At 41.6% G+C, this 18,474-nt stretch overlaps 1 protein-coding gene across 4 annotated transcripts in view; it reads right to left on the bottom strand.

Moving 5' to 3' along the window:
• Positions 1-1,566: 1,566 nt before the first annotated feature.
• Positions 1,567-18,474, bottom strand: part of macroh2a1 (macroH2A.1 histone) — a 32,166-nt gene continuing 15,258 nt past the window's right edge. For 3 of the 4 annotated variants that reach the window (XM_083762043.1, XM_083762041.1, XM_083762042.1), the window contains exons 6-9: positions 12,318-12,408; positions 9,576-9,665; positions 4,285-4,459; positions 1,567-3,214 (exon numbers count right to left, since the gene is read on the bottom strand). In XM_083762043.1, coding sequence (XP_083618169.1) covers positions 3,049-3,214; positions 4,285-4,459; positions 9,576-9,665; positions 12,318-12,408 — 522 coding nt within the window. In that variant the 3' untranslated portion in view covers positions 1,567-3,048. Of the gene's footprint in view, positions 3,215-4,284; positions 4,460-9,575; positions 9,666-12,317; positions 12,409-15,665; positions 15,766-18,474 lie in introns of all 4 variants that reach the window. The other variant, XM_083762044.1, reaches the window with a different exon arrangement.

An 18,474-nucleotide genomic window follows, 5' to 3' on the forward strand; every position in this document is an offset into this window, starting at 1 on the left:
CAACAAAAATACAACAATATCTGTAGAGGCATTTGAAAATCCAAACCTCTAACTCCATGGTGAAGGCCCTGGGGTGTTTGACTCATACTCCATATCCAATAGAAAAAAAAGGTGAAGAGAGGAATTGTAATTCAACTGAAAAAATAGGTATTATCTTCCACAAAATCCCAGCTCCAAAAACATCAATAAGAATGAATAAGGTCAAAAACTGTATGCCTTCCCAGCCTCACCAAAAAAATTCCATTGTTCCCAAAATGTATGGCAAGTGCCCACTTCCTCTCCCAGTGAGCCTTTCAAAATAAAACACAAGTTACCATTAACTGTTCCGGAATCACTGCAGAGGAGCTTTTACTTTGAAAGGGAGACATTAGAAAGGAAGTGCAAAGGGGCTCACTAAATCAACATGACATTTGCTATATAAAAATGAAAACATCATTCATGAAAGAAATGAACACAAATAAAGAAAACATAAAACTGGCTCTAACAATAACCATGAATTCAAGTCTCCATGGGGTGTGGTGTGTAATTGAAAGATATTATCAATGTGAACTTTCCCTTTAAGTTTGGACTTAGCCATGTACTCACATCACACTACTGAGAGGGAGAGAGAGAGACACACACACACACACACAAACACACAGTACATCTTACGTCATGACTTTCAATGCAGCTGCATGTTATCACTCTGCCATTTGTCCTGTCATAAAACATATTTAAAACACACATGCAGCTTTTCTCCAGGAGGAATAGTTAAAATTAAGACAAAACTTTGCCCGATACTCACTCTGCTCTTTTTCCACACATACCGTAGCTATGAGGGCCAAATGTACACTTTTTATGTGGCCCAGCACTCTTGGCAGGGTCCCAGCGTCTGCATACAATACAAAATGAGCTCTTAATTTCGACAGGAACAATTTCCATGTATTTTCTTCTCTTTTTTTTAAAGGCATTTTTTATTATCGGACTGCAATTATTTAGAAAGCATTTTACATTTTGTCATAAGAAAGTTATTGAAAAGTCCAAATGCAGCAAAAAGCAGTCTCAAGTGTGTGCGATCCCAAATCCAAGTCAAATCAAACCAATGTCTGGGTAGGACCTCCACATTGAATGGGTTAAGCCGACACAGAACATGGCTCAGGTGAAGACTCAATTTCTGATTCAAGAGAGCCATCTAGTGGCGCAGGGAAGATAACTCCCACTTCAACAAAACAAATGCAATGGCATTTCTTTATGGCTTAACAAAAAACAACCTCACTAATTTAGTTTCCCCCCCCCCCCCCCCCTTCTACAGTACATTACCAGTGCCTTGTAATAAAGTAAAATATTAAATAAAATTTCTATGTTACAGTCCAAATATATTACGATAACTTTCACAAGTACTCCATCTATAATAGCAACACACAATTTAAACAATTTTGTCCTGCAAAAACCTTGTCTCCAATTTGAATCTTTGTGTTAATTGCTAACAGGAGTAGAAAATATTCTATATTTCTCAGACCAAGACCAATATAGTAATTTATATACAAGGGTCTCAATAATCGTATAATTTCTTTTTTTTCCCCCTTCTTATTTCTAAAAAGATTAGTTTGGGATATTCAAGGTTTCTGCAGCACACAAATGCAACAAAACCAATTTCACAAGACGCAGCACGAAAACTAAGTCCGTTCCATCATTTCTTCCATGCCCGTCTCCCAATGACCAAATAACCACAAACCTTACGCCCGATTTAAACTTTGCAGCATGCCAGTGTCTCGCACAGAAAACGGACGATCAACAAGCTCACAGTGTGCATCAGCATGACGCATTGTGAGCTTGTAGATTGGCTATTTTCCGCGCGAGGCACGATGTGCAACCAGGCATAAATCAGTCTTTATCTTTCAATTATACAGCATCGTCAAACGGCAAACCTTTTCATATACAGCACCATCAACACGAGGTGTTCCAATAAAGCAAGAACTGATAACTAGAATGTACATACACTGTTAAGTAAAACAGAATTATTTTTTTTTCAAAAGAAAAGATGATAGTTACAACTTATATACCTCTTGTCACATGCATGAACCCGTATTCATGTTTGGCCTTCTTCCGAAGCCTTGTAACCAAGGACTAGCTACAGTATCTTCGCGTACAGTATGTCACACTAAACAAAAACATTAGAACGGTTCCCAACTTTTTTTTCTTTTTTAAAATCAAGGCCCAATTGAAAATCTTCTAAGTTCTGAAAAGTCATTTTTCAAGATTTTAAAGAAAATAACCATGTATTGTAAGGAATGATAGCCAGCACTCGCGTTCTGCTCAGCCAAATCATGACACAGCTGAATTGTATCACTTACAGTATGATTACGCTGAAGAAGGCTTTGTCATGTTGCCCGCTTGATTAATAAAATGTAAAACTTAACAAAACGTTCCTGAATAGACAGAACTGCTGGCTATCGTTCTTTACATGATACTGTATACTTTTGGAGCCGTGCACTCAGCAGGTTTTTGATAATTTGTTTTTATGCGTGGAGCTTGTGCTCGCATTCCTTCTAGTTTAAAGAAAAGAAAAGAAAATACCATAACTTATTTTATTTGTTTACATTATTATTTATATTATTATTAATGTTATGTTATCAATAAAGTCTTAGTGTTTAGCCGATTATTTTAGGGCCGACTTGCAATATCCTCCTTCGGACCCACAAGTCGGGAGTCGCTGCATTTTACAAGTTTATACATAAACTTTAAAAGTTAGCCACCTCACGTGAACTCTGTTGTGGAACGCCTTTTGCATGAAAGCTGCAGTGCATTTCTACAGTACATTAAACACCACAGAGGAAAATAAATCCAGACAAGATTATAGGAGAAATAAAAAACATAATGCAAATCAATATCCCAGGCCTCTTTTTTTCCTTCATCTTCTTAAAAAGAAAAAACACAATATCGTTCCCATTTTTTGGCAAAACAAAAACCAAAACCTAAGAAAACTAAAATGGAAAATCCCCCCACGCCCGTGACAAGAAGACGAGGGGGTATTTGGGAGTGAACAGGAGGGCAACAACAGACGTTACTTTAGCTCGACTCCAGCTTGGCCATTTCCTGCACATAGATCCCTATGCTTTCACTGTCGAACAGCACAAAGTACACCGTCTTGATGGTGGAAGACATGGTGGCCACGAAGTAGGTAGAGATGGCCTTCAGGATGAGCTGTGCAGCGGTCTGCTTGGGGAAGCCGTTTCTACAAAACAACAGGCACCACGTCATATGATCTGCGTCTAAAGGATGCAACAGTTGGTCAGTTAGACTAACTGATAGACGGAAATCAGTGCTTTTCAGCCGTTTTCACGTCAAGACCCGTTATTTATTTGGCATTTGAGCCACGGACCAGAGATTTAGCCTCGCAGACCCAAAACTAAAGAATATGTTCATCGTTGGATAAGATTTTGTCCACAATTCCATGCTGTATTGATGTGGTACCATTAGCAAAGATAACAGGCACACATTGGATCAACATAACAATTCTTCTACATTCTACAATTGTGTAGACTTCTTGTAAATTAAGTATTACATTATGTTTAACAATAATTTAACTCTTTAGAGTGTAAAATGAAACCAAATGGACCCGTTATAAGGGTTGAATTTGTTACCAACTCTACCAACTCTTAACTGGGGACCACCTGAAACCCCCTCAAGGACCATTGGTGGTCCCTGGACCACTGGTTGAGAATGACTGATAACGGATGCAACAGTTAATCACACTGATAGATATAAATAGATTACGATTGAAAAAATAATAAGCAAATATTTTCAATTATTGGGGTTTTCCCCCCAGAAATGATCCAGTTCACAACACATCGCATTGCAACACATTGTGAGCTTGTAGATCAGCTTCTTTCATTATAATTAGAGATGTTCCTTGAGATTTTGACTTGTTCATTGTTGTTGCAAAAAGTTTAAAAACCATGGTACAGTATATAGCATACCATTGACTAAATAGTGTAACATGACCAGCACTAAATATACAGTATATCACAAAAACAAAGCTACCAGATAGCTTGAATACAAGTACGTAATGTCATCTGTGGAATAACAACTTACTCTAGCTATGTTTTTTTTCCTCTCACGAAACTGTTCCAGAAGTATCCACTCACACAGATGTCACCAATTTCTTTTCATTAAGAGTTGCAGCAGGCAGTTTGATAATTAGCATGGCAACATATGCAATTACATATGCAATTCAATACTTTCCTTCGATATAATCCTACTACTCCAAGTGTGTGTGTGTGTGTGTGTGTGTTTTCTTCCTACCTCCCGCTGCCAATTGACGGGAAGGCCACTGACTTGAGCTTCTTTTCATCGGCCAGTGCCAAGCAGTTCTTCACCGTTTTCTCCAGTAGATCTTCACACTTGTCAGAGCCCCAGCCTGGACTGTTGCAGTGGATGACGTACTTAGCAGGTAGACCGAAGCCAGCGGACAGCACAGCTGAGGGGTGACATAGCAAATAGGATATATATATATATTCAAGAATTCGTACACATTTTCACGATTAAAAATAAATAGCAGATCTACAAGCTCGTATATCTGCGATTTTTTTTAACACATTCACCGTAGGACGTGTACAAACGTCCCATCTAATACAACCGTAGGTTCCAGTGGACGTGTACTGTACACACGTCATAGCGCTTTTTTTTTTATTGATATCAAAATAAAAATTCTGTTTTTTTTGGTTGGCCTCTCCTTCTGCAACAGTACTCCTTGCTATTTCTCCTTGCCGTTCACTTCCTTGTTTACGGCTCAGAAAGAACGCCTCGTATCTCCTGATCTAGAGAACTCTCCATGGTTTTGACCAGATGGGCATACTTCCGTCTTCAGAGACTTTAGCGTGATCATCGCGAGGTAATGATGCAACATGGTTTTGGTAGGGAAGGGAAAGGGGGGGGGGGGGGGGGGGGATCTTTCAGAGTAAAATCTCCCATATCTGCCGGCACTCTAGCGCCTTTATTTTGAAAAGAATCCCAGCACTCGATGTGTTAATAGCCAGCCAATGTGCTATAGCTAAAATATAAAATGACAGAGATGTTTTCCTGGTTTTACTACTAGGCCCTTCCGGTTTTTGCTCTAAACTAAATGTCTACAAGGTCACAACACTAGGTCAGTTTGGAGCTTACAGATCAGCTATGCTGCAGATGTTCACCCCAGAATAGGAACCGTTAGGATTCAAAGGGTTAAGCATTAAGACATTACGACACTGAGCATTAAGACATAATAAAAGGATGTTTGGATACAATTAAGAATAAGACAGAGTGCAGGTGACATTTAAAAAACCTCAGTAAAGGGCAGTAGCAAAACTGCAGCATTTAACACAGTTGTAGCAGCCATGTCGTTTTCTGGGAGATTGTGATGCATCTATCCAACTTTGGCACCGATAAAGAATACCAGATTTAAATGAATTGCTATAATTAATTAAGTCAGAGTGCAATGAGTTGAAAAGAGAAAGAAGGCAGAATAAAAAATTAGAAAAGGGGAAATGGCAGAATAAAGGAGGCGAGGAAGAAAAAAAGGACAGACTGGGAGAAGAGGAGGAGAAATAAACAGAGGTCAAATGAAGGGAAAGCTAGGTGGTAGAGGGGAATTAAAAATCTGCGAAAATTCTCCATCCAAATTCTCTAAGATGACGTTTTCGCCAAAGTCTAAGCAAAAACAAATGCATGCCCAATTAAGGCATTTAGCACTTATCCAGAGTGACTACAGTGGGAATCATTGTAAGCAGAGTGAGCTGTACATATACAGTCAGAAAGGGGCTACTGTATGTATATGTTTATATACTTCACAAACTTCTGACAATTCCACAAGGCACCAACCTGCTCATCAAGAGCATGTAGGGGTTTAGTGTCTTGCTCAAGGACACTTAACCACAAATCCAGGACGAACCGAGGATCAAATCAGGGACCTTTCGGTTAAATCGGGGACCTTTCAGTTCCCAGACGGCCACTCTACCTCCCGAGTCGCTGTCTGTACACGTTTTAAGTTTAACACAACTGAAGAGCAAAGCGGTCTACCGGGAGAGTCCAACATGTTGAAAGAACAGTTTTTCTTTGTGCAATGAAAGAAAGAACAAAAAAATTGGGAGAGCTTAATGCTGTTGAGACCAGGGTATTATAAGACAGAGGTGGGCTGGGGAAATCACTTCTGCAGACGAGTTGGAGTGAAGCCACGAGGAGAGGAGTGTAAGGAGAGAAGAATTGAGATTAAAGGAGAAGAAAGATACTGTAAAAAGGCGGAGGACAGGCAGAAATGTTAAAAGTATGACTACGGTATGTGAGAAGAGAAGAGAAGAGAAGAGAAGAGAAGAGAAGAGAAGAGAAGAGAAGAGACTCATCGTGATCTCGGAGCCTGGATGTAATCGAGAAACAGTGGAGCTCTGTGCCGGTTCAAACATCTAGGTTCGTCTGCCTTCAAACAGCCGGCTATAAGACACTGTAACTCAGCCAAAGCCCTCGACGCTGTGAAGTGAGAAAGCACTGTAGTCATACTTCATTAGGCCACACCGCTAGCGTGTGACAGGATCGGACCGAATTACAGAGTCAAAGTCGGGGGACAAGCTGATTTCCAGATGGCACAGAGAGACCTAAAGGCATGAGAGTCGAGTGCCAGTTAGACTGTCTGTGTGATCTTCTTGTGAGGAAAGTGGATTGATGATGATTGTATTTTCATGATTGCCTGTAAAGTTGAACTTGACAGAAGAGGAAACGTGTGTAAAAAGGGTTGGTGTGCAAATAATATAGAACGTGAACAAAGGAACACCAGTGCGAGTAAAGAATACGTTATGAATGGTGCCTGTAGTGAAGTGGTGTTTGTGTGGAACATTAGGGGAACATCTATGATGTATTGTATATACCCTTGAATGAACCTATATTCAGTTTAAGTTTTAGAACCACTTCTTAATGTTTAATGTCACCTTTGGACAGGGGCAAAGGGCCTGGATGTTGTACACGATGGGTAATTTATTTTCCTAGTGTTAACTCGAGTCTTGACCCTGGGACAGATGTTTGTTTTCTCATTGTCTCGTCTCCTTCCATTTTGTAACTTGAGAATTGTTTAACGTTGCCGATTGCCCGTCTCTCGTGTGTGAAATTGATGTATTTTGTAAATAAAATGACTTAAAGAAATGAATGGCACATTTTGACATCTGTCTGCTTGTATGTTTATCTCTATATTAACCTGTAGTTCTTCAGTTATGCACTCCGTACTGCCTGAGCTAGCTATTGATTATAAGTAGATGGAATTAATTTTAAGAGGACTGGATGTCACCTCAGAAGCGGAGAGATAAGTGGTGCAGTATCATAATATTTGGGGATATTTAGCTTCGGTAAAAACAAGAAGCTTGCATGCAGTTGCATAAATCAAGTACTACCTTTGTCGATATTTGAGATCGTCTTCAACAATCAATATAAATTAGGTTTTAATATGGTGGACACACTGCCCACGAGGTCATATAAAAGAAGTGTACAACTGTGAGTTTCAGAACTGATTTTACTGCTGCCTTTTCAAGCCTTACAAGGCCAGGCTCCTAGTTATTACATTTTACATGTACTTCTCATAAGCAGCCTGAGATCCTACAACTAAGAGGGACTGTAGGACCATCTTGTTTGGTTGTTCCCAAAACTCGCCTCATTACCTGGGGGGCATTTGGCCAGCCTAGGCACAAGGCTATGGAAAGCTATGCCGGATGATCTCAGGCTAGTCATCTGAAAATGTACTTTTAAAGTAGTTAATGCTTTTTCATAGGGCTTATCAATTTTGTAACCTCTCGATTATCCATTTTTTGCCTCTCGATTATCCTTTCTTATTACATCCTTTGAGCTTTTTATTTTACAGGTAGCTTTCTGGAAGATTTTAACTCAGTGTTAATCCATTAAGACCTGAGGCTGATTCTACAAATGCCTTCGAAATCAGTACTTCTCGCACGTTCCAAGATCTTTCAAAAATAGCAGAGATACAATACAAATTGTATATCTGCTATTTCTAAATAGCCGCAGATGCTTACCCGGGTTTCAAATGGTTAAAAGTGTGAACCACAACTCAGTAACTTAAAATCCTGACCTCTCTTCCTTAATGGAGAATTCCATGCTAGAAGGCTTTCTTACCTTTCTTTGTAGTTGTTACGTCCCCACCAAAGAGGTCCAGGTGTTATTTTGTGCAAAAGCTCCTTATTGGCTATTTCCCCTACCATAAGCCCTAAATGAATTGCATTGAATAGGAATTGAATGGGGCTATGGGGTGTTGTGCTAATTTGCTTATTTAAGTTATTTCCATCGCTCCATTTATATATATTTTTGTATATATCCTCTTTTCATAATGTAAATAATATCCCAAGCGGCACACTACTTATTTAGATGGAAATAAGCAAATTAGCACAACACCCCATAGCCCCATTCAATTCCCATTCAATTCAATGCAATTCATTGAGGGCTTATGGTAGGGGAAATAGCCAATAAGGAGTTTTTGCACAAAAAAACACATGGACCTCTTTGGTGGGGACGTAACAACTACAAAGAAAGGTAAGAAAGTTTTCTAGCATGGAATTCTCCTTTAAAAACAGGCATTGTAAGCGAGGGTAGTGGTCAACTTCTTTTTCCGCCCCCTTCCCTTAAGTATTTGGGGAATTTATTCGACATTTGCGGGTCTGGCCCAGTACCGTTGGGCTACAGCAGGCAGAACAAAGCGGGCCTGGCCCAGTACCGTTGGGCTACTACAGCAGGCAGAACAATTTCGGACTCCGAAAACCGACCCAAAGATCCCCCAGAAATCCCTGTCAGTCTCTCTGCTGTCTTGGGGTTCAGTCAGCTGGTAATCTACTCATGATCTCCTTAAGGAGAACCCGGATTAGGACGTTGTGTGTGAGAGTGTATGAACAGACTACGCATGTGTATTATTATGTGTGTGTGTGTGTGTGTGTGTGTGTGTGTGTGTGTGTGAGAGAGAGTGAGAGAGAGAGTGAGAGAGAGAGAGACGCAGAAGAAGGAAAGATGAAGGTGTGATGTGTGTTTAAGTATGTGAGACAGAAGGATAACGAGGGAAAGTGAGTAAGAATAAGTGAAGGTCAAGAATAGCTGAAAGCGACAGGGATGATGAAAGTAAGTGTGTGTGTGTGTGTGTGTGTATGTTCATCTCTCTCTGCTGGGTACATGCTGTACTGAGGCCGATGAATGAAAGGTGTACTATCAGAGCCATCTAATAGAAGAGTTGCGATATTGAGGGGGCAGAAAACAGCCCGTTCATGTACTCGTGCGAGCCCATAGACTGCAATGCATTCCGTAAACTTCCGGTTGTCCCTATTTGAAGCCTTCAAATAGGGACAAACCAATAGATGTAGAAGAGCCGCCATTGGACTGGCCCCATGAAGTGAACAGAGTTTGCGTAAATCTGTCTTACTCAAGGTTTCAAGTGGTTTACTTTTTGCCCAGCTAGCAAGGATTTGATTGGCTGAGCAACCCATAGCGATGATTTGATTGGCTGAGCATCCCATATAGCGATGCTTTGATTGGCTGAGCAATGTACTTATCGAGGATAAAAATATTCTGCTACATGCACTTACCACCAGCTACCTCTAGAGGGCCATTTTTCTTCTTCAGCTCCAGGACGGCTTCAACAAACTCCTTACCTCCCTTCTTCTCCAGAGCAGCACCTGTGGGCCGTGAGAGAGGTTTGGGCTCAGTGTGTGTCCATTATACTGCAAACAGACCAGCCTGGTGAGAGCAGCGATGTCCATGCACATGGAATGGAGAAGCAGGAAGGCCACACACACACACACACACACACGCACGCACGCACACGCGCCAAGCCCCCAGTAAGGCTATCCAACGTTGAAGCTGCCACTATACCTACTGGCGAAAAGTGGAAGTCCAGCACATTCATGGCGGTGGACGGACGTTCAGTGACGTCTTCATGTGCACAACGTGCGTCATCCCAGGACCTCAGATTTGAGGTTCCGGGCTGCTCTTCCGCTCCCTTCGAGCTATCGAGTTATAACGGTACTTCCGGCAGTCTTCCGGGTGCTTCAAAAACGCCACTGAGAAACTTCTATTGAAATGAATGGCAGGGGGGGCGGGGCTGCGTCGCTCCGGTCCTCTATCCGTTGGAACTCTGTGGCACGCACGCTAAATGCGGTCACTTCCTCTTGCCCCTTTCAATTCTGCGTCTGCCATCATACTGTACCTCCTCCATACAGCAAAGACAGGGGTACAGTTGATATCTACAGTACATTTGGACGACTCTGCGATCCTTAGTGTCAGTGGTGAACTTTGGTAGAGCCTTGAATCATACAGCAACCACCTGGGCATGATCAAGTCTAAATTGTGTGTCTGTCGATCGATACATTCACACAAACATTTTGTTGACTTCACCTACTGGTGTTATCACTTACACTATACTGGAATAGAGAACTTCTATGAAAGGTATTACTCTATGAATAGTCATTACACCAGTACTAAGATATACATACATATATACACACACACACACACACACACACACACACACACACACACACACACACACACACACACACACACACACACACACACACACACACACACACACACACACACACACACACACACACACACACACACACACACACACACACACACACACACACACACACACACACACACACACACACACACATTCATGTTCTAAAAGTGTGATTTTTAGACGTCTTTCACCATGCAATTATAATGGATGGAAACGGAATGGCTACTTCTGGTTCCTCGACCACAGAGCACGGCGGCAACAGATTAACATGATGGACAGCATTTGGATTAATATCAGGATTAATATCATGATCCTGGAGCTGTACAGTACAACCCAAGGTTCTTTCTACCAAAAGTTCAACATCAACTTTTGCATCGCCTCTAATCACATACAGTCACACCCCGCGTCACAGAGTTGTTTCCATAGTATTAGCGTGCTATTGATGCGTGTGTGTCATTAATTGAAGACACCCTCCATGTCAAATTGATTAATCGAGCTGTACACAGAAGGACACCACATGTGTGTGAACGTGAACTAAATCTGAGTCTTCCAAATATTTTGACTGTCAAGTTCTTAACACTGGTTTTGTACGCATTGCAAGTGAAACACACCTGTTACAATGTTGAAACAATTCAATGTATGATTTATACACAATATTTACAGTATGTTTTCAGACGACAGCAATCTAACTAAATTCGATCATGAATATAACAAACTGGAATGTACCCAGATTTCACAGGCTCACACCAATAGTAGATTTAGGACTGGCTTGATCAAATGTTCCTTTAAAGTTGATATTTATGGAACTGAAACCCAAAAGGGAAGGGAAGTGACGGCATCCACACGAACCACATCTGAATGTTCTGGCAACACCGATGAACACACACACGAGCAACGTTAGTAAAGACCTGTTCTTCACCACAGCAGGGTGACAGAGCTAATTCATTCAGATAAACAAAATCGTCTTGTGCTTTAATTGGCTGCGTTAACTCGAATAAACTCCTACAGTAGATGCAACATGTCCTCTGATGAACCCTGCGGAATTTGATATCTTGAGAAAGAATATAGTATTAGCTGACAGCAGACATCACTCAAGGTTATGCCTGATTTATACTTCGTCAGTGTCACCTGCCCAAAACTGCAGAGCTATAAGATCACGGCGCTTTGCACTGCGACATGTTGTGAGCTTGCAGATCTGCTATATTAGACGCGTGACACCATCGTATGACGGACTATAGTATAAATTAAGCATTAGATTGCAAAACAAAAGAGCGAGACCCCAAATAACCCACCCTGCAGTCAACAGGAACAAAGGAACAAACGGCATGATTCACTGAATTTGACAGTGACGTTAACAGAAACTCTGTGCATGACATGACTTAATTTAGCTTGTACTGTAATAAATGTGCACATGTAGCACAACTAATGTCTCGTTCCATTTCTGCCCTAGATACGACAGCTGGATATTTAATACCATGATTGTACCAGAACCTGATACAAGCACTTTGTTGATAAAAAAAATGTTTAGATTCATTTTGCTGTGTGACTGCAAGGGAAGGAAGGAACACAAGTGTGTCAGGACCAATGGCCACTTTTTCTGATGGACTCAAACTTGTAGTGTGTAGAGCCTACTGTAGGTGTCTTAAGACATAAAATGCTGTGTGAACATTTGTTCGCCGACTGCAGTGCAAGCTACCAGGAACATTTTGAGACAGGTAAGGGGAGAGTAGGTGAGAGATAGAGAGACGGAGTGAGAGCAGTGCACAAGCAGCCGTGGTATCGGAGCTGGCGATGGTTCCATTACCTACTTGACCACCTGTATAGAGGGAGGAGTTGGTCGGGTGAACGACAGCGTCGCTCTCGACGATGGAAATGTCAGCTTGCACAACTTGCAACTACAGATGACGACAGCAACAAGAACAACAACAACAGGCAACGACATGGTGGTCAAAACACAGTGAGTGACAAGGGGGCAAGAAGATGACCAAATCAAATATCCAAACCAAATCAATAAAATATATACACTAACTGAAAGGGCGTTACAAAAACAGGAATTAAAGAAATGTGATCATTCATTGTTGGCTGTTGACATCACAACACTCAAACAGGCGACTAGGAACACGGTCTTGTGTTCGACGGTTATTCCAAGGGATAGGATCACATAGCCCAAAAAAACCTTGCTCGTGTGGCCAGACATTTCTGAGATCTTCATCTACCGATACGTGTTGTGACATCTAAATTCAATGTGGGGGCTAGAACTGAAAAGAAACAATTTGGATTTGAAAAATAACTGCATTGCGGAACTAATGAAAAAAAACGTTTAAGTGGTCTTATATGACAACTGGGTTTCAAAGCAGGAGGTGTAGGTTTGTTATCTACCGTTCTAGACAGTACAGTTCATTTAGATGTCACCTGATGTATTGGTAAGCAGAGATCAATGATGCGTCTCGGATACAAATTGTGCCTGCACACACAGCAAGGCTGCACTCGACAAATCTGCATGCAGGGTTTTCTGTTGAAGCCATTCCAAGCACCCATATTTAAATGAAGTGGTGACTTGTTCCAAGGCTCCAACGTCTCAACACAAACATCTCCTTACATTACTGCAATGTAAGCATATAATTGATATATAATGCAATGAGGCTGAAATTTTTACCTCCAAGTACTAGAGGATGTGGCAACTTGGCAAGTATCTTAAAACATCTTCTACAGGCTAAATGAACAAAGCAACAGCTCTGAAGACATTTAATAAAATCTTTGAACGAATCCCAACGAATACATTATTTTTCCACAGGGAAACATTAACTGTGATTAAGAGACTTGGAGAATTGGAGAATTAATTCATAATCAATGTTTTCCTTTAAAGGTGATATAGACAAGTTTTCAGCCAAAATTTAAAATATATATAAATGTATTCTTTTGGCCTTTTCCCCCTGTATCTTTCCCTATATTATGATGCTGAGGTGTTCTCCTGCAACAGCACACTCCCCCTTTTCCCCCCTGTGGCTGAATGCACTGTTTATATCCACTACAGTTTACTACTCGGGACGTCGGAGGGGATTTAAACTTTTAGCCAATTGCAGCGCGAGGCTGTGACGGTGTGTTCAACCCAGCACTGCAGTATTATAATGAAAATGCGATGCGATTGTATAATATTATCCCCATATCTTAGTTTCACTAACATTGTTCATGTGAAATAGTATGTTTATGATTTAATATGTAAGCCTATTGAAATTATGAGAATCGCTATGTATAGTGCATGGTTGGGTGGTGTGAAACTGAACACCAGCAGCAACTAGAAAATTCGCAATTTTAAAAAATTGCAGAGTGTGGTTGCCGCAGTGGCTTACATATACCCCTCCCACTAGTATTGCCAGCCAATTACAATTTCAAGTCACGCCTTAGATCATGCATAAGTAATTCGGAGGGGATTTAACCCCCGAAATTCATGTTTTTGCGACAAACGGTTACATTTCTCGCATTTGCGGCGCCCCCTATGGATGAAAATGGAATAGCTTTTAGAACTTGGTTGATTGAACCACCCCGGACCTGTGATTGAAATTTGGGATGGATTGGACATTCCGTTCGTGATTTATGGCATTTTTTGTGATATAGGCCCCTCCTACTAACTTCGGAAGACGATTACGGCCGAACGATACGCACTTTCAAAATTCTGCGGCTCAGTTTTAATTGGATGGGTCCAGAGATCACGTGTGCCGATTTCTGTGAGATTTGAACGAAATCTGTAGGAGGAAAAGCAAAAAGTGTGTTTTGGACAAAATTCAAAATGTGGCCTATATGGGGAGATGCGTCATGACCCAAGGAATCCAGGGAAAAAAATAATTTTGATTTTACGACCTACGGTTCAAGAGTTATAAGCCAAAAGGTAAAGTGGGCTGTTATAGCGCCACCATGAGGCCGACCGATAAAATTTTAGGGTTAAATAATTTTAGGGATAATGTTGAATTATCCCTAAAAGTTTTGTAACTATAGTGATTACAGTCTCCGACGAACAAATACTTTTATGTGAATTTTTGCCTTTTCCCATTCATGTCAATGGGGAAATTTAATTCACTAATAAATTCATATCAATTAAACTATACAACATTTCTCTTAACAAAATACAAGCACACGATTCCCGATTTTTCCGGTCAATTTGACATATGGCTCAAGTGCGTACAGCGTACAGTGTGGGAGGTATAAAGCGTCAAAATAAAGACTACTCCAGTGAAAAAATAAGTATAAAGTGTTACAATTACTAGAGTCTGGTTGCCCATTCGGGCAACCACACTAATAAGCACCCCACAGAACTCAGGATCCTTAGTCACAGAACAACTCAGACCCCAATAAAATCTCCTGTTTAGGCCTACATCAATATCATTCTCGTTCATGTGGAGTGGGTTGTATGTGCTTTTGTTGAAATGGTGGAAGTGGAAGTGAGTAATAGTATTTCACCCTGCACCGCCGCGGCGACTGCCTGCCTGCCGGCCGGCTTGAAGCATACATTCAACCCGTGCTCGCCAACGGTGACAGGCCGTCGCGGATCATCATAGCGATTTTTCTTCATTGCAATGAATAACCGTGGACAGAGTAGTTCACATGAATGAACGATGCTGTAGTGGCATGGGGCATTTGAGGGGCAATATGTTTTATATGCACGATTACAAATAAAAGAGAATTGAATTGAGAGCCAGTGAGTCTCCTCTACTTCCTACTTCCTCATTTGCGGGACTCTGTGTGATATTGCGATTATGCTACAGTTACCCTTAAAAAAACATGTCAACTCAATGTCGTTTTTGTAACTAAGATATCGATAGAAATTCATAATTTTGTAATGTCATATTTAGCCATACGAGCGCAATATCCATAGCGTCCCTCCCAGCAGCAACAACAATCCCATAGCCTGAAGTGACCTGGCTCAGCCAATAGAATGAGGGGGAGGGGGGTGGAGCTAGATATGCATTTGTTTGGAAAAACTCACTCACTTCTGTGTACAAACACTGGAAACTTGTCTATATCACCTTTAATCACCCGTTAGTGATTAATTGGTGCTTTGCATCCAATTGAGTGTTTTGACATCACAGGAGTTGTTTTCAAGGATTTTATTTTGCCAGCAGGGAGACAGGAAGGGCTGTGTTGGGGGGAGCCTCACCTAGATCATCTTTAAGCTCAAGTTCAGCATTGGTGGGGTTGACGACCCCCTCCACATCAAAGCCAGCCATGTTACTGACCTCGCTGTGGATGAGGTTGAGCTGCGGAAGGGGGTAGGGGGTCAGCGCAAGAGGAGGACCAGGGAGGGAGGAGGAAGAGGACGCATGCCATTAGGAGGAGGAGGGAGAGGTCAAGGAGAAGGAGGGGAAGGAGAGGAGGAGGCAAAGCCATTAGAAAAGATTCACACACCCACACAGCCACACACCATTATCTTAGGATAGGGATACTTTGACTCTTTGGGCCAGCGATATTCACCTTGCCTGTGAATGCACATAGTGACTGAATGTTGAATGCATTTTGTTTCAGTGATACGCGTGTCTAATTGTATTATCGGTGTTTGTATAGCATTTTCTATGGACTGCCAGTCCAAAGTGGACTCTGTATGGCAGGGACGTCCTACTCCCTTGAGCCAGGCTTGCACTTGAGCGCGTTCCTAAAGATGGAAGACTTGAGCACTGTGATGGACAGCTGGGACAGACACTTCACAGGCGTTATGAAATTGGCTCCTAGTTCCCATTTTCACCAATGTTCAGCTGATTTAAACCCCCAATGTCTCTAGTAGGCTCAGCAGTGCATCCTCTGGCATCCCAGAGACATACTAAATATGTCTCTGTACCAACAGAAACACATTCCTGTCAATGTATTCTGATCATCGATATACGCCTCTTGTTTCCAACAGTGCCAGCGAGCCATTAAAAAAACAACAATGGGAAGGACTAGACCTGGTTACATCATGCCAGTGGGGTTATGCCGTGTTGGTGAATTATGACTAAACCTTCCAAGTCGGCCAGGACACACATGACCCATTTAAATTGCATTATAAAACAAACTGTGAGACACCAACTATGTGTTTTCCATAACACACAGTTGCATGCAGTTCAGTGCGAGTTCTCCAGTCCATTTAAAATCTCATACAGCTCGTCCAGGCCTAGAGATTCGTCAGCCTGTGGCGAGCCGTAACAGCTGTGCGGAGGACTGAGCTGAAATCACCCAAGGAGAACCAGAATGCTCATTGGCCCTTTTCTACACTTGCCAGAGTGAGAGTTGTAGGCCTGCTTGGCTTCAGTCATATCTCAGGAAAAAAGCCAGAACACTGCAGTAACCTATTATGTCCTGTTGGTGTTTAATCTGTGCATGCAGCGCCTCGTTAAGCTTATTTTCAAGTAGGGACCGAACATGTCCTAGCAGAACTGTCTGCGTCCAAAAGTGCAAAATGAGCTACTGTAGTAATAGAAAGTAAATCCGAGTTGACTCGGAGCCCTCGACGAGTGCAGCCACCTCACGTTGCACCAGTGACCGTCAGACGAGCGCATTAATATGAGTATCAACACGAGAATACCACAGCCTTAATAGGCCTAACATACATGAGAACAAACGTTCGACGGTTCGTTCGGAAACGGCAACAAATGTCAGAGGCCTAGGAAATGCCATTATGACTGGCCCCAGTAGGGAACAGATAACTCACTCGTGCATGCATGAAATGTTTCAATCATGGCCAGTCAGTGACTCACCCAGCCAGCCAGTCAAGACAGTAAACAACATGGACCCATATTGACCGACACACACCCCCCCGAGGGTCTGGCATGAAGGACATGTTTCAGAATGAAGTGAATAGTGCTGAATGTGAGGGAAGATGAAGAGGCAACTAAATCTCAAATTGTCAAAGTATCCCTTTAATGACAGAAGAATTTCCAGGGGAACGTGTTAAAGTCTGTTAATATCGCAGGCTTCATCATTCATGAATCATTCATTATCCCTTCAAGTTGAAACAAATCATTTATTGAGCTACCGCAGAGGTTGAATTTGAGACTTGATTAAGAATTGTCCAGTGGGAACGGCAGAGCAGAATAATGAGGTGCATTTGAATCGAAGCAGAATAATACAGCGCAAGAGCAAACCCAAGCAAGGACTGGTGTAGCTCATTATAATTACTAGACTGTAAAATGTCAAGATAGACAGCTATATTTATAGCTGGCTTATTTTGCTAATAGGGAGAGTTAATTAGCGTTCATCTGATTCATTATCTTGGATTGATTTTTAGCAACTCCAGCTACCTCTGATTAGCTACCTAGTCAATTCCTCTGTGTTCCCTTTATATGGCAAGGGAGAATATTGGAGTGCATCCGAAATGATCTATATATTGTATAATAATCACATGTCCATCTAGAAAGGTACAGTGTAGGAGGTTGAAATCATTTCATAACATGAATTTGATTTCAAATCCAGTAGCATGTGATGCATTTGTATGAGAATCCTTCCAAAAATGTGGGTATTTTATTTATTGATGGGGGGGAGGCAGCGGGTGGCAATCATTGCTACAAGCTGTCTGGGAAAACCAAAAATAGTAGTGTGTGTCACCATGCATTAACCACTTAAGCCCGACACGTCAATAACGTCATACACAGAAAATAAGGCAATCTACAAGCTCACAGTGCATTGCTCTGTGATGTGTTGTGAGCTTGTAGAGTGGCTATTTTCACTGCGCAACACCGGCACACGACATGTATAAATTAAGCACATAAGCCTAGGTTATTTCTTAGAACTAAAATGACATACCCTGAACAGGGACGTCAGGGTTAATGTTAAACGCAAAATCAGTAAAAAAAAAAAAACTACTCAAGACTACTAGGTGGAATGGCTGTGGGTGACATCAGCTCCTGATTTACCCCCAAAGTTTTGTCCTCGTTCCATTGAAGCAGCCTGGATTAATTAGCCTGCTAGCGTGTGACATGTCATACAGTAAGCAGCAA

This window comes from Protomyctophum parallelum (assembly GCF_964188405.1).
Source record: "Protomyctophum parallelum genome assembly, chromosome: 1".
Lineage (NCBI taxonomy): Eukaryota > Metazoa > Chordata > Actinopteri > Myctophiformes > Myctophidae > Protomyctophum > Protomyctophum parallelum.